Source organism: Falco naumanni, chromosome 15, assembly GCF_017639655.2.
Source record: "Falco naumanni isolate bFalNau1 chromosome 15, bFalNau1.pat, whole genome shotgun sequence".
Taxonomy (NCBI): domain Eukaryota; kingdom Metazoa; phylum Chordata; class Aves; order Falconiformes; family Falconidae; genus Falco; species Falco naumanni.
Genome location: NC_054068.1, coordinates 22,293,685 through 22,312,625, shown reverse-complemented (window position 1 = coordinate 22,312,625; position 18,941 = coordinate 22,293,685). Strand labels below are relative to the sequence as shown.

Below are 18,941 nucleotides of genomic sequence, written 5' to 3'. Positions count from 1 at the left end.
ATCCTGCAGACTATGCTGGGCTTAATTTTGCATGATCGCTCCCTATGCCACTCTTTCATTATATCTTGCCTGGCTACTCTGTGGCATGTGGCAGCAGAAACCTTTGGGATGTCCTTTGTTAGGCTGTATCTTGGCAGCCTCTAACCCCTCCTTGGAGGCAGCGCATGCCCAGGCAGATGCTAGCTGACCTTTGGCTGACAGCTCCCTGAGCACAGGTGGAATGATCCCAGTTTGTACTGGGCAAGCTGCTTAGGCTGTGGTAGGGAAGGTGGTGCCCTTGAGCTTAAAAGCTGGAAGGTCATGTTACCAAGATGTGAAGTGTACAAGAAAGACGAAGTTGGGCATGTTTGTGAAGATGTGGTGCTATTAAAGAGATCACAGACTGAGGTCTGAAACTTACAGATCTGTGAGGAATAAATTTCTGCATGAAGAGGAAAAAAATCAGTTATTACCATTTCTGTGCAATTTGATTGGGGTGGTGACAACAATTGAGATGGAGAAGTCAAGGGCAGGGAACAGTGGCTCCAGGAGACTTAACCCACATAGCTTGGAGACATGTAAATTTAGGGTCAGATTCTGAAATAATATTTTTAGACGTGGTTAATGTTTTATGGAGCAGGTGGTAGATGAAGCTACAGGAAGAAAACTGAACCTGTGAAAGAATAGCAGGATACTGGGTGTAGCCTGTTCAGATTTTACATTTACAGGAACAAGAGCCCCACAGTCAGTAACTGTTAATTTTAAAGTGCAGTAACCTAAAAACATGTTAGCTTTTTAAAAACAAACTGAGCAGGGTACCTGTTTCTGTGGTTGCAGGGGACATTAAGAGAATTACAGATCATGCAAATTAACAGAAATAGAACAAACAAAACGGGTACGTGCATAAATGTCGCAGTGAGGAAGAAGAGCCTTTGTGAAGGCTGGCTATGCCTTACAGTCCTGCTGAATGCAGGAGTAGATGAAGATCAGTCTGCCTGGATTTACAAAAGCTGTTTGGCAAGGTCCAGCCTCAAAAATTGAGGAAAGTAAAGGAAACGTGGGATCAAGTGAGGGATCTTGTGTGGTTGAATGACCAGTTAGACAAGTAGCTAACAGGTGGGAAGCAGGGCAGAGAAATGAATGGCCCATGTATGCGCACCCATGCCCCTTCTCTTCCCTGCAGCTGAGGATCTTGACTGGTGGATTTCTGTGGGGGTGTGTGCTATACCTCTGATGTTCACTACCTGATTAATTTTACTTCCAGGTCATTTATTAGTAAGACTGTATTTTTTTGCTGATTATGTGAAGCCAACTGTAGTTGTAATATTAGGGACTGACTATGGATGACAGAATGAAAGATGCAGTTCAGGCTGGGTAGATCTAAAATGTTTCTCATGAAGGGAGAATAAACAATCCAAACTTGACATGAAAAATGGTCTCTGAACCGCCTCTTACAGTGCAGGAACAAGTTCTTTGTTTCTAGGTTTCATGGAAAAATCAGCTCAGTTCTTGTCTGCAGTCAAAAGATAAATGGAATAATAGAGACCAGGAGTGAGAGGAATAGAAACCAAAATGGAGAACATCATTATTTTCTGTAATAATCACCGTGTGTTTGTGTTGTGAATAATGCTGGTGGTTCTGTTTTCCCCCTGCTTCTCAAAGAAGATACAGAACTGGAAGTGTAGTAAGAGTGTTGAGAAGTATAGATGAACTTCCATAAGAGGAACAGCTGAGTAGAGCACTCTGAGAAGAGACTGTTGGGGAGTGGGGTATGAATGAGGACTTGAAAATCCTTGAGAAAGCCAACAGAGAAATTCTGTTCTTCTACCTTACAATTCAAAAAATGCAAGTATCAAGCAAAACTAGCTTGGGCAGTGATCAGATGGTGGAGCTGCAGGATGTTGCCTTTTCAGAGAGCTTGCAAAGGTTCAGAAAGTGATCAGATTATTGCAGGAAAATCTGGTGAGGTGTGAAGTACAGGAATACCACCTTTTCCTTAGGAAATTGTGTAAAATACATGTTGGGCAATGGAAGAATGTTCTTGGAAAGGACAACTGTTTGCTCTGTCCTTGCATCCACTACCAGCTGTTCTCGGAGACTTAGGCTAGACAGACATTTGTTCTCCTATACTATGCCTGCATTTTTTTACTCTCTTGTTAATCACCTATATAAATTTTTTCTGATAGATGAAAACAAAACACCAGAAATGTAGTTGCTGATCATTTTTCTAGTCCTTTTCCTACCAATTAAGAGCTGAAGAGTAGTTGTATATCAGAAAGCTGTCAGTCACTAAAACAGACTGACATTTTATCTTAGATTCAAGAAAAGACTAAAAAAAGTAATAGAAATTCAGTAGCGATTTCAGCATACTTACCTTAAATGATTTATGGGTTGGGGTTTCTTTTACCACGATGTTTCTGCTGCAGGAAATCTTGTGGCTTGGCCATTCTGTGCTTGACTGATATTTTATTTGTTTTTTTTGAAGGTACATGGGAATAGGACTTTCTGCTCAAGGGGTCAACATGAACAGGCTTCCTGGTAAGTCACTGTTAAGGTTTGATTTGGCTTACAGTCTGTTAAATGTTCATTTGAAATAAAGGTTTTCATTTATATAGACGAGTCAGTGAATGTGTGTTTCTATTAATAAAATGTCATGACTGTAAGTGTCTTACATCTGGAAGTTTCGAACAATTGTTGACCTAAGCTGTGTTACTAGTATTGTTAATGTACCCATGATGATTTTAGCAGATAATAGAAATTAATGTTAAACTAATGAGTAATGGGTAAGATCATGAGCTTTCAGACATGCAACCTCTTCTTTGCATCTGAAAAATAAGTAGCAAAATAATTTGACATTTGATCTGTATGTCCCACTTGACTAATTTACATGAAAGAATCTGAAAATGTTGCTCGTCATAATTTCTCCTCTTTTCTTTCCCTCTTCCCACCAAAAAACTAGAAAAATGTGATGAATAGTATTTCCAATTACTATTGTTGCTTCCGTTGTTTGAAATGTCTTAGGTTAGCTATCTAAGTTAGTTAAGTAGCTTCTTTTAAAAAATAAATAATTTGTAATCTTTCTTTAACGATATCCAATTGTTAGGTAAAATTGTAAGTTCTAGATTTGGATCAACATCGTGACTTCTGTAGCAGGAATTCTTTCAGCTGGGTTTGAAACTAGAAGTTGACTGTGCTGAGTAGAAAGTGAATGTTCTTTGAGTGCCAGACTGAATGACAGCTAGTTCCCAGTGGTGGGGGCTTTTTTGGTCTCAAGTGTGATTTAATTCTGGTGGAATTGTTTTAAAGCTGAAGTGTGTGTTCAACCCTTATTATGCATCTTGGTATCTCCAAAGGAGAATGTTTTTTGAATGTCCTAACAAAAGGAAGAGCTTCCATAGGGTTTGCAGGAAGAGCTTCCATAGGGTTTGCACTAAGACCTTTGTGAATTCACTTCTTGGTGAGGATTTTGCTTTTGTCTTCACTGGTAACTTGTATATTCAGAGAGTGGAACGTGTTTGGGTTTTTTCCTTATAACGTCCAATTGAAAATGTTGTGGCAAATGTTGGAGCAAAATCCCAGACTGTGCTGTGAGCAAAACGTGTGATTCTCGAGCTCTGTTACCCATTGCTGAAATGTATATTTCTATACCTATGTCTCTGAAATTCTGTGAAGACTACAGATGGAGTCTCAGCAAGAGGATGAAAACGAGACTAAGACAGCCAGGGTCCTTGGATGATTTCAGAAAATAGCCATCTTTCTGGTGCCCATTGTTTTAATTGTAAATCTGCTGCTAAATTTTGTAATGGAACAGCTGCATGGAGACCTTGGAATTCATGAGGGAGCATCTGGGACCTTTTACATTGTTAAAGAAGAAATTTGGAATTGTAGGCTAATTGCGTTAGTCAATTAGTTCCATTAAAATTTCACCAGTGAAACAGTAAGCATTGTTGTTTCGGTGACGAATGACGGTGCAGCATGTGGCCCATTCATAAATCGCAGCTGCGGTTAACAGTTGCAGGCAGACTTTCCTTTTCCAGGTACCACTTAGACCGTGTTTGATCACCCTTGAGCCTTGGCTACTGTCAGAGGGAAGCCCTAAGACCTGTTGGTCTGACTGGGGCGCAGCCTTCCTTGCATCTGCTTTTTCTCTGGTGATTTCAGAGGTGCCCAGGCAGCTTGTACAACTGCTAGCTTTGGAAGTATTTAGGACTGGGCTGGGCATGGTGTTGACCAACCGGATTTAATTAGGCCTCCTTTGAGCAGGTTGGACTAGGTGACTGCAGGAGGTCCCTTCTCTCCTTTGTTATTCTACACTTGTATGATAACTGGTTTGGGGAGAATAGTTTCAGTGACACCTGTGTTTTAAAGAATTTGCATCTTACTGTAAACTATATTTGTTAATAATTATGACGACTACAGCATATGCATATTGGAGGGAGAATTAAGGTCCCAGGTCTATCTGCTTGAACTAGATGAGGGAAGGAGGAAGGCAGGACGCTGCCAGTGTTCTCAAGTTGATGCTTGGTTGTGAAAAGGTGGGGAATGTGTAGCTCAAGATGATCTGGGGTCAATGAGTATCCAAGTCTCAGTCTGAAGACTCCTCTCTCTGCACTCCCTCTCCCACAGTCCTGACCCACGCGGGTTGTGTGCACGTACGAGATGAAGCGTGAGTCTAGTCCTCCGATCTTTTCCCAGGGCTAGAGTGCTTGGCTGCTTGGAAGAGGGTTTGGCTATTGAGGGAGCATGTTCTGTTCATGAAGTGGCTCTCTGGTTTGTGCCATGGAGAAATGGGTGGGATTGTCTTGTAGGCTTGGCCTGCAGTCTGCAGGTTGGATTATGCTTGATCTGGGATTCTCCTGGGATAATAATACAGATACCTAAAAACCCCCACGGCCGAATATTAATCTGACATGGTAGGTACTGAATGTTATAGGTGTGCTGTCCTGAAACCGAACAGCCAATGTAATTATTTTTTTTCTTTCTGTCCTTTGGAGACTGAAAATTACCCAAACTACTGGTGATAATTTGGCTTTAAAGCCCAAGAGCTACATGGGCAGTATTTTGTGGCCAGTTTGAATCAAAGTGCCTATATGCTATTATTTCTAGAGTGTGTGTGGCAAATGTGGAGTTCTTTTCTCTGACTGAAATAAAACATAAAGTGAACTTGAGACTTGCTTGTTTAGCAATGAATTGTACAAATTTGATCCTATGAACCTGTTGTTTGTTTGATCACATGCAGATTATGCTGCCAAGAGTGATTCTGCAGGCATAGTTAGGTACATCTCCCATCACCTGTGTAAAGAGAACTGCATGGCTCTGTATTATAGCTCAATAATTATCTTCCTGGCTTTTGGAGAGTAAGTCTGATTTTTATTTTTTTTTTAATAGTATGTTGCTCAATAACTGAAGTGAGAAACATGTATCAGGCTTAACCGTTATCAGGCCCTTCACAGCACAGAGTGAGTGAGAGCTCACCAAGAGGTGACAGACTTTGGAGTCTTGGCTTCATGTCAAAGTGTAATTTTAACTTTTTGTGACCTGAAACCCTGCCAGGTTTGTCTCCCTTTCTAAGTCACTTCTGCTTTAACAGATCCATTTTCGCTTGGTGTGCTGGTAGGGCAGTGTATGACAAGTAACGGTTTGGGAGCCTAAAGCCTGGTATGGGAGCCAAAGTTGGTGCCTTTTGTGTTCCCACTTCCAGTGGGCATCCGTGGCACCCTGTCGGCCCTAATTCAAAGAACAATCTTGCTGCTGGGTTCTGTCTCAAGCTCCTTTCCCCCCCGAGAACACTCTGGCCATATCCAGTTCCAAGTCAGGGCATTTGTGCTTTATGCCACATTTATTTTGGCTTCAGCCCAGCTTGGTGCTGGTGGGGGTAGTGCTGAGCTTTCGCTAAAGGTTGGAAGCTGGATGAAGCAACCTGAGTGTTTCCTTAAACTACCCCTGTGTTGCAAGCAGACTGCTTTTAAAAGGAGAGTGCCCTGTCCCTGTTCAGCGCAAGGCTCCTGTGGGCTGGGCTTTGAAATTCAATCAGCAGGTCTGAAATTATTGTGAGATTTTTATTGAAGTGCCAACTTTTGTGACCCTGATATCTTGATGTTTTCTTATTATTGTCTTTTAAATATTTAAAAGACATTTAGAACACTTACTAATAAACATTCTGCTCTAAAACTGGCGGCTTTTATCGAAATGCCTGCTTGCTTCTTTACCCAGATACAACTTTTTTTTTTTACATGTGCTCAGCATTTTGGTATCTGAGGATGAAATTACATGTTACAGCTGAACTGATCTAACTCCCTGTCATCAAAGGAGAGAAACCAAACCCTTCCTCCCCCCCACCTACAGCTGCACAGCCCCTCTTCTTCCCTTGTGTGAGCCCCTGGCTCTGGCACTTGTCACCTCCCTTGGCAGGCCAGCCTTCAGGCCTGGCAGGAACCTGCCTGCTTTTCTGCTGTATTGGGGTTGTGGAAGTCTGGTTGCTCCAGAACTCATGGAGCAGTGCTCTTACCTTTGCATCTGAATGTAGTATGTGAAACATCCTTTTTTAAGATTATTTAGCCTTCAATCCAGTAAGTTTTTCTGAGCCCAGCTGAAAATGTTTTGGTGGCTTGCTACAGGTTTCACCTAACATTCATAAAACAGGGAGGACAGGTGTTCCTGCCTTTAATATGGATGAGACATGCAGCTGGAGATAATTCTGCCCTGCATGTAGTGGCCTGTGTTGGTTCAAGTCCTTCGTGCTGTTGAGAGATAACATTTCATTTGTTCTAGCTCTTTGAGTGGAACTCAGCAGGAGCATACAGCCAGGTGGAGGGGGGGGGAGGGCTGATTTGCTACAGTAGCAGCAAGGTAATTCAGCCTAAAACGTTGTGAAACCGTACCGTTAGGCATACCTGTTTTGCTTTCTGAAACAGCATGGACAGGATCTGACCAATTGCTTTTAGAGACTTTAGACACCCCCTGGTTAATAACTGACTTGCCCGGCTATGAAGCATTGTGCATGTGAAAGGGAGTGCCAGCTTTCACTCACCATTGTTTTGTTTTATGAAACTGTGATTATTTTTTCACCTTTTCAGATGAAAGGATGCTGCTTGGCTTATTCACTATCTGCCTGCTTCAAACTCCCTATTAAAAGAACAAGCTTTCAATTCAAGAATGTTTTATGGACTTGAATTAGAGTGCAGCCAGATAACCCAGCAGAATTTGGTGTACAGAAGTGTTGGAGTTTGGCTTCTGGGACTGTAATGCCTTAAGCCAGGTCAGCAAAACCAGAAACAGTTTGTCCAACTGTCCTGTGTCTTTGTTCAGCAAAGGGTCGTTGTGAGTGATCTGTTTCTGTAGACATGTAGATTAAAAAAAAAAATTGACCACGGGGAATTAAGACTTTCCCCATGCTTCCCTCCTCTGTGAAAGCCATCCGTCCTCCTCTTTAAGCTACCAGCACGATGAGCAGGCTTTCTATTTTAGCTTTGTTTAGAGACCTCTTTCTTTCCTTTGCATTCTTCTCTTGCTGATAGGTTTCTGTTGATGTTTGTAGATAGGACTTTAATTTTTTCTCAGCTTATCTTGCGTGTTTTCAGAGAAGATGCAAGTAGGGGAGCAAGGCTGTTGGTTACTCTTGTCTTCCTTTTCCTTCCTTTTTGAGAAAAAAGATACTGGTTTCTTCCCTAGGGATGGTCACAAGGTTTTTTCAGGCAAGTGTGCTCCCTTTTGGGGGTGACCAGAGAAGGGAGGCTGGATAGATGTTGTATTGTAGGAACCAGCGATAAACTCTAAGAACTGGACTTGCAGCCTGGACGAGAAGAGGCAGAGAAGGGATCAAGTAGCAGCCTTTCACTGTCTAAAGGAGCTTGTAGAGAACGTGGACCCAGGCTCTTCTCAGAGGTGCACAACGCAAGGAAGAGAGGCAGTGGGCACTATTTGCAACAAATAAAATTCTTATGGGAAATAAGATATTATTTCTCACCAGAGTTGGGGGTGCATTACTGCAGAGGCTCAATCTTCAGAGATTGTCAAACCTCAACTGGTCAAGGCTCTAGGCAGCCTGATCTAACTCTTAAGTTAACCCTACTCCGAGTAGGAAGTTTGGCTAGAGTCCAGATGTTCCTTCTAGCCAGTTCTGTTTGGGTTTGGTTTGGTTTTTTTGGTTGGTTCTTGTTTTGGGGTTGGTGTTTTTTGGGGTTTTTGTTGGGGTTTTTTTTTTGGGGGGGGGGGCGGGGGGGGCATTCGGTGATTGCCAGGGATCTTTCTACTTCAAATGTGTTTAAAGAAGTTCATTTCCGTGTATCAGCTCATGCTTTGGGTTGTCACTTTCTGTGACTCCAATGACAAATGAAGGACCTGTGCTGAAGGACTTGGTCACAGTGGTAAATATAATAATTATAGAAGATGAGACCTCACCAATTCATCTGATCTAATGCATAATTGAATTAGCTTCAGTCCTGCCTGACAGGTGTGTGTCTAAACCAGTCTTTCATTATCTTTCTGGCAACTTCTTCCAACACTGTCCTTGTGTTGGAAACTTTTCCTGATGACTTAAGCTGAATATCCCATGTAGTCTTAAGTCCATTACTCTTGGATCATGTGGAGGTTGAGAATAATTAATTTATTTCCTCTCTGTAGCTGTGTACATGAAGACCTCTACCACTGCTTTGTGGTCTTCTCTCTAGACCAAACATCCCTGGCTCTTCACCCTATCCCTATTTGTCATGTTTTCTTCATTTGTGACAAGTTGTCTTGACCTTTTCTGAACTCTAACCACTGGATGCCTCACAAGCACTAGTGTCTTACTCCCTGTAGTAAAAGAAAATATTTACATTCAGAGCAAGTCCAGGAAGTGGGTCTTATTCCACGCTGCAGACAAGGGCAAAGGAAAATCCATGTCAAGCTTTCACAATTTCAAAGGCTTAAGCAAAGAGGGGAGGGCAGGGAAAGAAGCTAGATGGTTAGCTAGGGAAAGGGCCTTCCTCCTTGGCTTCTAGAGCAACCAGCAAAAGCCAGGAAGTATAGGATTAAATATATGAATGGTATGTGGCAAACAAATTGTGATTCAGTCTGCTTTGAAGTCCTCCTGGCTAAATTGGTATTTGGGGACCCAGCTTGATTTTTCTATCTTTGGAAGTGGTTTCTGTTAAGTTTGTTTAACTATTCTTGCAGCTGACCAAGCTCTGTCTTAAAACACCTCATGGTATTTATCCTACTGCAAAGCTTTTCCGGAACTATCCTTAAAAATAGTTGACAAAAATGGGTCATGGGATTTCCATATGGTCTCTTAGTAAAAGTTTTATACAATGCTACCCGCACTTCCTTGCCTCTTTAGTAAAATATACCTCAGATCTAACTTTTCTTCTACTCTGTTTGCTGTGTTGATGAAATAGAGCAAATCAAAGTTTTGCTTTTAGTTTATATGTAATTTTGACTGTGTAGTCGATCCTTGTGTCAATAAGTTGCAATATTAGGAAGGCAGATTGGTGGAAGAAAGGACAAGAAAGCAGTGGCATCCAGGCTGCTGGCAGCGTAGTCTCCGTGAGTTCAGGCCGAGCGACCTGCCATCAAGCAGGCTGCCTGTTGTGCTCAGTACAGGTCAGGCTGAAGTAAAGCTACTCATGGGCAATGCCTGTGGCGTGTGTAGGGAACCTTGGAAGCACCATGGAGAAACCTGAATTCTGTTCCTCCCCTCCATTATTATTCATAAGGAAAGCTTAACGCTCTAAAGAAGTATGGAGACGTTCAATTTACTTCCCCTTCATCCCCTGTTTTTCCCTCAAGTTGCTGTGGGTCTTCATGGAGAACCTGAGACCATTGAGGTTTCTAATTAAACCATTCAAATTATTCAAGAATGGCTGAAGGAAGCCTTGTGATTTCTTAGAAGGGATCTGAGCACTTGCTTTTACATGATCATTGCTTATAGTCCTCTTTTTCTTGCCTGTTTTCCTTTTATTTTCTACTTCTGCTTTGTTGGGTCCTCTTCAGGACTAAGCACCATGGAAACCTCCGAGTACTGTTTGATAGAGTGTTGGAATAGAAGTGGATACTTAAGTAATTTCATCAGAGTGGTACCAAACTGTATACTTGGTTCAACATCTAATATTTTAATGGTAATTTGGATCTGTTAACATTACTTCTTCTGGATCGGTAATGGCAATACAGTCTATGCTGTGTTGTGCTGGAAGTTGTTCAATTAAGAGTTAGCATATAACCCAGCTCTGCTTGCCACTCCATGTTTAAACCTTTCCCCTTGCTAGCCAGGAGATTTAACTTGTCAGGAGCTTTATTTTGTTTGTGCAGTAAGTATAACCCAGATTGAATAGTTCCCAAATCATCATTTTGGTGTGTGGTTTGTGTATAGATAACTCTAGTACCCGTAAGGAATTTTATAAAGGCATCACTTACTTAGTACCTGCGTAAATTATAGAGTATGGTGATTCATTTTTGTATGTCAGGTTAAGGAAAATACAGGGTTGATACAGATTTTTATTTCTTTAAAATAAATATGTGTTCCCCCAAAACTACTTACAGACACCTCTAGGACTTACACATGCAGTCTTTCAGCTGGCTGTGCCAGTTCCTATCCACAAACTTGCTTATGCTTCTGGTACCCTCTCATTTATTCTAACAAACCAGTTTGTGGGGCTGCATGAGAACTGGGTCATGTAATTGCCTTAATAATAAGGGGGGGGGGGGGGGGGGGCGGGGCACTGCTTGATTTTGGGGTTGTTACTAACTTGAACCTTTCTGTTGCCTGATTGATCACACAGGTAGTACAGGTTGAAACAACTCTTCTGTGAAAGTTTTTTTCTCCAGAAATGTGTGGGTAACAGTGGTCTGAGATTATTTTTGATAGAAGCAAATATTACTGTCACCTGAGGTATGTGCTGAAAACCTTAATTAAAGACTGAGCATTCCCTCCAATTAATAGTTGTCCAGCCAATCCTGGAGACTGTTTTTTATGAAGGAGTATCTTCCTAGGGCTTACGGGTAGGAAGCTGGCTTGGCTGGCTGTGTGTCTAGGTTTTTTACGTGTATCTACCTTTTTTCAAGTTGTTTGAAGATGGTGGCTGTAAACTTTTTATTTTGGTGATTAGTCAGGTGATATTGATGTTGATTTTTTTTTTTTCTACTGAGCTTTGTTGCATTCAGTTACATAGTAAAGCATTGAAAACAAATGTCAACAAAACCATATGCTGGTTTTGCTGTTACTTCTCTGATACCTTGTAGTCCAAATGATCAAGGTTTGTGAAGCTACTGAGGTCAGAAGGGCTATTAGCTATTATTAGAAGGGCTGTGTGCTAGTAGTGGCAATGCCTGGTCTACGGCACGGTGTCATGAGGAAGGCTCGGATGTGGGTGATGGAGGAGAACCTTATCTTGGGAATTTTCTGGGCCAAATGCCTTCTAGCTGTGTCTGGTTTGCTGCTGGTGACAGCTTAAGGAGGCTGTGATGTGCGTTATGTCGTGGCTGTTAATGCCCTAGAGTATAATGAGACAAGAGCATCTACAGAAATCACGGTGGTGGTAGTGGAGGACGTTACCTGAAATCAAAGGACAGTGACTTCTTGCAAAGACACTGTATTGTACAAGAGTCCGGTGGTGGTCTGAAGTAGAGCCCAGCAGACGTTCATTCACAGGAAATCAAGAGGGATGCTGTTAATCACCCCAAAATACAAAGGGACATGAAAGGTCAAAGCAGAGAGCCTCTGACCTGCAGCGGCTGCGGGAGCAGGGCTGCAATCCTGCTGCTGCTGTCTCTGCCTCCCCAGGCTGACACACTCTACAGGTGCATTCTGAGCAAGAAATGCTGCAGCATCTGGGGTAGTGTCCTGTTGCTTAAATGCAGGTTACTTGGGAGCTGGTAGCAATGCCAAAAATCAGAGGTTCAATAGAAGCTGAGGGGACAAGTCTGAGAACTGCTCCAGAAACTTCTCTTGCGTGGCCTTATTTTTGCCAACTTAATGGTGTTTTGACCTGAAAATGTAATTTGTATCAATCTTCAACAGCCTGAGACTTTATGGGTATGTTTAGAAATCACAATTTTTAGTGCTGTGTAATGGAAGAAACAAGAGCAAAGTGGGTCAGTGTGTTGTTTCAGCTCTGGAGTTAGTGATCCATTTGTGCCGAATGGATTTTTGGAGGATTTCCTTACCACTCAAGTGCTCATCTGGATGGGTGAAGATTTTTATCCACCACTGTTCTAAGCCCCCCAATAAACATGCCCTGCGAAGAACAAGATACACATTACAATCGATTTAAGATTTCTGGCCTCTGTCAGAGCCTTTTGGATTTGTCTATGTGAGTCTTTTATTTTTGGAAGTGGGGTGTATTTTTTTTGAAGTGAATCTCCTGATTGTTCCTGCTTGCTGTGCTTTTATTTGCATCTTTAGTTGTGCTACCCTTCTTTCTTCTAACTAAACTGAAAGACGTGCTCCAGGATCACAGTTAGTACACTCCAGCCACTACTAACTGTTCAGTCCACAGGACAAGGCTAAGTTAATACAAGATACCTGTGCCCATTTAAAAAAAAAAAAAAAAAAAAAAAAAAAAGCAGTGGGAAATTTAAAAAGTCTCATATTGGAGAAGGTGTGCTGAGACTGGTTGAAATTGGTTGTTTCATTCTCAGATCTGTTCTTACTGTGCTGTACCATGTGCTATTTGGAAAATAGCTTTCCTTTTGATTTTAGTTTAAGTCCAAATGAGGGTCATACTGAAGAAATGGGTAATAAATTTGGGCTTTTTGTAATAAACCAAAAGGATTTCCTTTTAACTTAAGCTTTCACATATTTTTAGTGTGAGAATTTTTCCTACGTGAAATCAATTTCCTGTGTTCAGTGTATGTAAAATCTCATCATAGGGCAGTAATCTGAGAAATACTAATTTTTTGTTATTTTGGGTATAACTGGTTCATTTATGTTGTTTCTTTTCTCATCTTCATTTTGAATTCTATGCATGTGCAGTGCCTGGCTGAATTTTAAATGGATTTAAATGCAGCATGGGTGCCCTGCTGCATCTACGTTGAAGAATTACGGTCTCTGGGTTCCTTTAGCATTACTTAACTCGCCCTCATCTTGTATTCTCTTTGTCCTTCTACTCCTTGCAGATCAGTAAACACCCTTTAAAAAGGTGGTTCTTTCTCAAAATTGTATGATCGTTATTAAAAAATGATTCTACATATCTTTGTGAATCTTGTGGTTTATGATTGACCTGTCTACCACCAATTGAGGTCTGCTGAGCTCTGCTTAATTGTTCAATCATCATCTCCTCATCCCACATAAGCTATCTCACTTCCCAGTCAGTTTCCTCAATCCTAGTTTGTGTGCTAAGGTCACCTAACTTGTATGAAAATTCCAGCCTGGATATTGAAATAGATTTGATGCATTTGCACGGAGTTCATTCATATCCCTTCTTCAGCTCCTGGAAGAACTGGAGTTTAATTTTAACACATGCTTCAGTTTTCCACATATCAATAGTGGGGTTTCTGAAAAAGTTTGGATTTGCAAGATCTAAATTTTGGAGACATCCGAAGTTAAAACTTACCCAGTTAATTCTTTTAACCATATACTGTTATACTGTGTGTGGGCACACTGTGGTACAGGAGGGGAAGGTTATGGACTGAATTGGTGTACAAGGATGGCTGTGATGGTTTTGTTATAAAATGCACATTGAGTTATGTGAATTGGTATTTTAGATCAGATTGTGTTAGGGCGCTTGAATAACCTGATTTCAGATCAGCCACTCTTTTAAAATATGTGTTGTCTTTGAAATCAGTAGCTGCAAGCAAATATTGTTGGTCTTCAGGCAGCAGCATTTATCTTTCCTGCTGCTCCTTGTCTGCGCACGATGGCTTGCACGTGGCTGGCCTTGCCTGGGAAGTTGCGTTTATGGAGCCTGGCAGAAGCTGAGGTCTTGTTTACCGGTGTCAGCACTGGAAAAAGGGCTTGATGCCTACAACACCTGCGGAAGGGAAGTTGTAGAGACATGGAGGAGGCAGCTTGGGAAGCTTGAGCTGTCCTGTTGGGTGCATCCTGAACCAACTTTCACTGCAAACATGCTGTGCAGGAATTGCACAAACTTGTACGTTAGTTTAAGTACCGTTCCCTTTTTCTTCCTGACAGGTCTTGGGTTTTGGAGTTGTTGGTGGTGAAGTGTGGTATGTAGGATCTGTAATTCATTGTGGGTGGACTCGCACAGTTTTTATAAGCTGCTGAGAATAAGCAAAACAAGAAGAGCTGAACTGTCAGTTACGTTTGTACCTGGAGGCTTGTGCAATTTCTTTCTTTCGCCATGCACTCCTGTGCTGTGCTTGTTAGGTGTGCCTCCCCTAATTAGGTTATCTTGCACACAGCTGGATACATGTTTAGGTGGGACATGTTTTAAAACATGAGCCTTCTGGTAAGAGCTGATACTGGGTGAGCTGGCATGGCACAGAGGAATTGGACAGATGTCTTAGAACACTGCATGACAGTTGCTGAAGAGTGGCACCGGGGTGTGATGATCGAGTCAAATGAGGTTAGACATGACAGTGTCAGATGTGTTCAGAGCTAGAGAGTAACAAAACCAGCTCCTGAACCCAGAACCGGAGTGAATAACCTACTGAATTAAGGTTAAATTTAATCTCATATTTACGTGAAAATTAGGATCGTATAAAGTGGAAGTAACTGCCTTTTTCCCCTTCAGACCCACTTCAGTTCATGTATTAGCTTGCATTGATTGTATCGATTGCCCTGTCTGCAGCCAGAAAAACTGCTGTCAGCCATTTAGTCAGGTTTTTAGGGAGCCCTTGGTTTTCTTTTTCTTTTTTTTTTATTTTTTATTTTTCCTTTTTCTTTTGCTCTTTTCAATTAGACTAGCGTTTGGGCACACAGACTTCAGGTTTGAATGGAGGAGGCAGACCAGAAGCTGAGCTTTCAGTAACCATGCTTCACCCTGGAATATTTGGGAAAGCGCTTAGCCACATCATTCAAGCTGAACAAAACCGTGAATCAGTATTTCAAGGCAGTAACCCTGGCACTGGAAGATTAATCAAAGAAAGTGTTTCCACTGGCTATTAAGTGCTCAGCATCACTGTGGGTGAGCAAGTGATGCTTACTCTGGGGGTGTGGCTGTCCTGTGCTTTTCCATGCCCTGATTTCTGTGCTCTAACTCTTTTGGAGATGGGCTGACCTCTCGTAGAGGTTCTGCACTCTTTTCTCAGGCAATGTGTTCCCAGAAATGTGTGACGCGGTATGCTAGAGCCTGCCTTTGCGTGGAGCTTTCTGTCATCCAGCAGGTTCTGTTGGTTTTGTGCCATGTGAAAACAGTTTCCAAAGCGGAGCCGGGATGGCATTGCGTAGTGGGGTTTGCGACTTGGCCTTCAGCGGTACCACAGGATGCGTCTCCAGCTGTAGCATAGGCTATTGACAATCTACTTAATCTTGGTGACAGTTAAGAGTCGACTAGCAATTTAGAGACTGCAGTTTAGCTGTCAACAAGAGTTGTAATCGGCACTGGTTGTTTTTAGATTAAAAAAAATTTTTACAGTGGCCATACCCGCTGTTTGAGCCTTTTGGATAAAAGGTAACATCACCACAAAGCTAAGTTTCACTCCAACTCAAACTGATGGATAGCAGCTATTTTTACTGATGGATAAACATGATCCTCTTCAGAAGGCCCTGTTGCTTTACCTTAACTGATGTGGAAAGTGTTTAAGGCAGTTTAGAATCTAGAAGGCCTTTTTGCAACCCATTAACATCATGAGAAGCACTTCTTCTGGAAGACTTCTCTCTCTGTAAGGTTTTGTATTTATATAATTTTTTTTTTTTTCATAATTTTCTTACCTCATTAAATACCATTTTAGGGAATGTTTTTAAACAGTAGCTGGATGCTAGCCCTCTGCGTTCCACAGTGAGCTCTAATGTTGCTTTGGGCTGAGTCACTTAGCTGCTCTGCCTCAATGTCTCTGTAAATTGAGTCTTGCCCATTACCTTGCAAGATTTTTCTGGAGGTGTCTTAATATTTTATAAAGGTTTTCTTGCCCGTCAGCCTAAACTTGAAAAGTTGACCTGTAAATGAACATGTGAATTATTTTTTGTGATGAGATTTGAAGCCTGTGTATGTGATAAGCTTTTGTATCCAACTTGTTCTTTGCCCCTGCCACTTAATAGATAAATGGCAAAACTCATCTGACTTTTTATTTTTCATCCCTATCCTACATTGTTTTGCACCACTGCTCTTCTCCCTACTCCCTCCAGTGTGGTGTGTCAGGGAATATAGTAGGTATCATAGTACAGTGGTGACCTGATCGTGCTAGAGAGCTTTTTGAGCCTTGCCTTTATAGATAGAACCAACATATTTTGTAGCTGTACTTTAACCACGTTGTGCCCTTTATGGAGCTACAAATGGCATGTAGTGCATCTTGACCTCTCTGGTATAGGAAAAACTGATCGTGTGTTGACTGGCAGAAGATGACACATCAGGCTTATACATTAGGAGGGCTTGCCTTCTTTATTCATTTAAGGAGGTAGGATTTTTCTCTTGATTATTCTGTGGTGAAGTGCATGCTAAGTAATAGTGAAATGGATTCATTAACAAATCTCTGGGGCAGGCGGAACAGACCATTCCTGTTGACAAGGTATTCCCTGTATTGCAGCCATCCAGAGCCTTCTGGTTTTGTTTTTCCTCTTATGAGTCAATGGGTAGTGTCACTTTATATAATTAAGCGTAGACTGTGGTTTGATGTTGTTTTGAAGGCTAGTTAACATGCAGTAGTTGTCTAATGGCAGGAGTTGCTGATCTGGTTTAAAAATCACCATGCCAAATCAATATTGTTAAAAGGGAAATATTACAGTATTACTTTCTGTGGTGGATCAGGCAGTGCTTGTTAGTGCCTGTGTGCTACTGGATCTCCCAAACTCTTGCAGGCCTTTTTAGCTGTCTTTTCTTGGAGTCTTTTTGATCTTTGGGGTCACTGTGTCCTTTTGTTCCTGCTCTCTGTTAATATGAGAGAGATGCTGTGATTTCTTTTTTGGTTTTTTTTTTTTCCTTTTTTCCCTCTCCTTTGGATGCTCGCCACATTAAGTCGTCCTGCCATGATGATTTTCCCTGAGCTTTGTCTTTTTTATTGTTGCACATACTTATTCAAAAACATGCAAGAGTCTCTGAGCCAAACCTATAGCCAGGCCTGCCAGAAGTTCTGCGCTTTTTGATTAGCGTCATCTGATGTTGCTCTGTAGGGTCCCAGCTGGCCCTGGATGGATCTGCCTAATCTGCTGGGAACTGGGGTGCAAGGGAGGCCACTGTACAGCAGTGCCTCGTTAGTGGTGTGCAGTGGTGTGGTACACTGCACCAGCACCTTGTACATGGTTCCATGTGCTACTACAAAGACTATGGGACCTGAGCGTGCCCAGCCCCTACTTTAGGAAGTTTGTCCTCCATGGAGTAAAGTGAGGGGTTTTTTCTGTGTATGCATTGGTCCTGTAGTGCGGTGTTTGGGCTGCTTCTGCATCCAAAGTCATTTTGCCACCTTGAAGAAGAAGAAGAAGAAGCTGTTATGAGAAAGAAAAAAAATGGGGTATTACTGGCTAGGGCTTCTTCATTTCCTGGTGTCTGTAGGTGAGTGGGGTTTAGGGACTATTTTTTTTTCCTTGACATGTTCTGGGCAGATGTCCAGTCCCTTGAAGTTCTGCCAGGAAGATGCTGTAGTATGCTAAGCACGCTGTTTGCTGGTCCTATTCCTGTCCTGCAGCTGGTGTTGTGACTGTACCTAGACAGTTGTTCCATGCCAAGACCGTGCTTCTCGTATTCCCACCACCCCAAATCTATAGCATAGGTTGCTGTGGCCACTGAGCAGCTATTTTTTTAGGCTGGTGATGGAAACAGAAAGATGTTGCAACATTAATAGTTGATTTGATTCTGAGGCATGGTTGAATGAAGAAATACAGGCTACCTCCTTGCTTTCACCCAAGCATCTGATATTTGTGCAACTTTATATGGTTTGGCACAAATGCTATAAAACTGAACGACAGCTGAGAGATTCTGCAGCTGGGGCAACAGGCTTTTCTTGCCCAGGCCTTTAGCTTCTGAGGCTGTAGGAGCACAGGGGCTTGCTCAGCCTCCTCTTTGCTAGGGGCAAAGGCATGCTTTCACTGCTCTGGGCTAACATACACCAAAGGCACGTCCGCTGGCAGAACCCAGTCTGCTGGAAGGTGGGTAGAGCAGTCACTAGAGGGTGGTTCTGCTTCTGCTGTGGTAACAGCTTCTTCCCCATACTTGTTTTTGTCCTGTCCTCTCCGACACTAGTGCCTGCCTGGGGCTGCTCTGCCCAGGACATTGTAGGAGCAGCCCTGAACAGCAGCATCCTACTTCTTGCACCATATTCATCTGTTCAGCCTCTGTTTAATGTACCTTCCCCTCCACTGACGTGCTGTGCTGCTGCCAAAGACCTGTAGCTGGCTGAGCAACAGCAGCCTGCGCTGCACAGTGCATGGAAGGGGTCCAGCCTCCAGCCAGAACGTGGTCCAGCAGGGACTCTGCGCCCTGGAGCTGGCTTCACCCTCAGCATCCCATTCCCCAAGCACTCTAACAAGCAAAGTTTGTACGCCTGTTTCTGCTGGACTTTGGATTCAATAAATCTTATTAAAAGTATTTTGTTTGGTTTATTTCGGTGTGTTGACACAAGTTCTTGTCCGTCTGCAGTAGTGTTTGCACACTACTTGCCCTTGCATGGGCAGCTGTGGGAAGCTAGTGTTGCTGGCCAGAGGAGTGGGAAGAGGAATGTCACCAGCAAAATACTGGACAAGAACAGGGAAATGAAGAAGAGAAGTAAAAAGTGTTTCAAAATACAAAAGAAAGTAAGTAAAATTCAGGAAGATGTAGACACTGTGTGGACTGCTGAGCAGTCTCTGGAGTCTGTCCTGAAGAGTAAGCTTCCAAACTATCACATTACTCGGGATACAGTAGGTGCAAACCCTATTTACAAATCTTCAGATTCTG

The 18,941-nt window shown here is 42.3% G+C and overlaps 1 protein-coding gene across 9 annotated transcripts in view; it reads left to right on the top strand.

Annotated features, from left to right (window-relative positions):
• RANBP10 (RAN binding protein 10) overlaps positions 1-18,941 on the top strand; it is an 87,754-nt gene that overhangs the window by 17,755 nt on the left and 51,058 nt on the right. For all 9 annotated transcript variants that reach the window (XM_040615664.1, XM_040615658.1, XM_040615657.1 and 6 more), the window contains one exon: positions 2,465-2,517. In XM_040615664.1, coding sequence (XP_040471598.1) covers positions 2,465-2,517 — 53 coding nt within the window. The remainder of the gene's footprint in view (positions 1-2,464; positions 2,518-18,941) is intronic.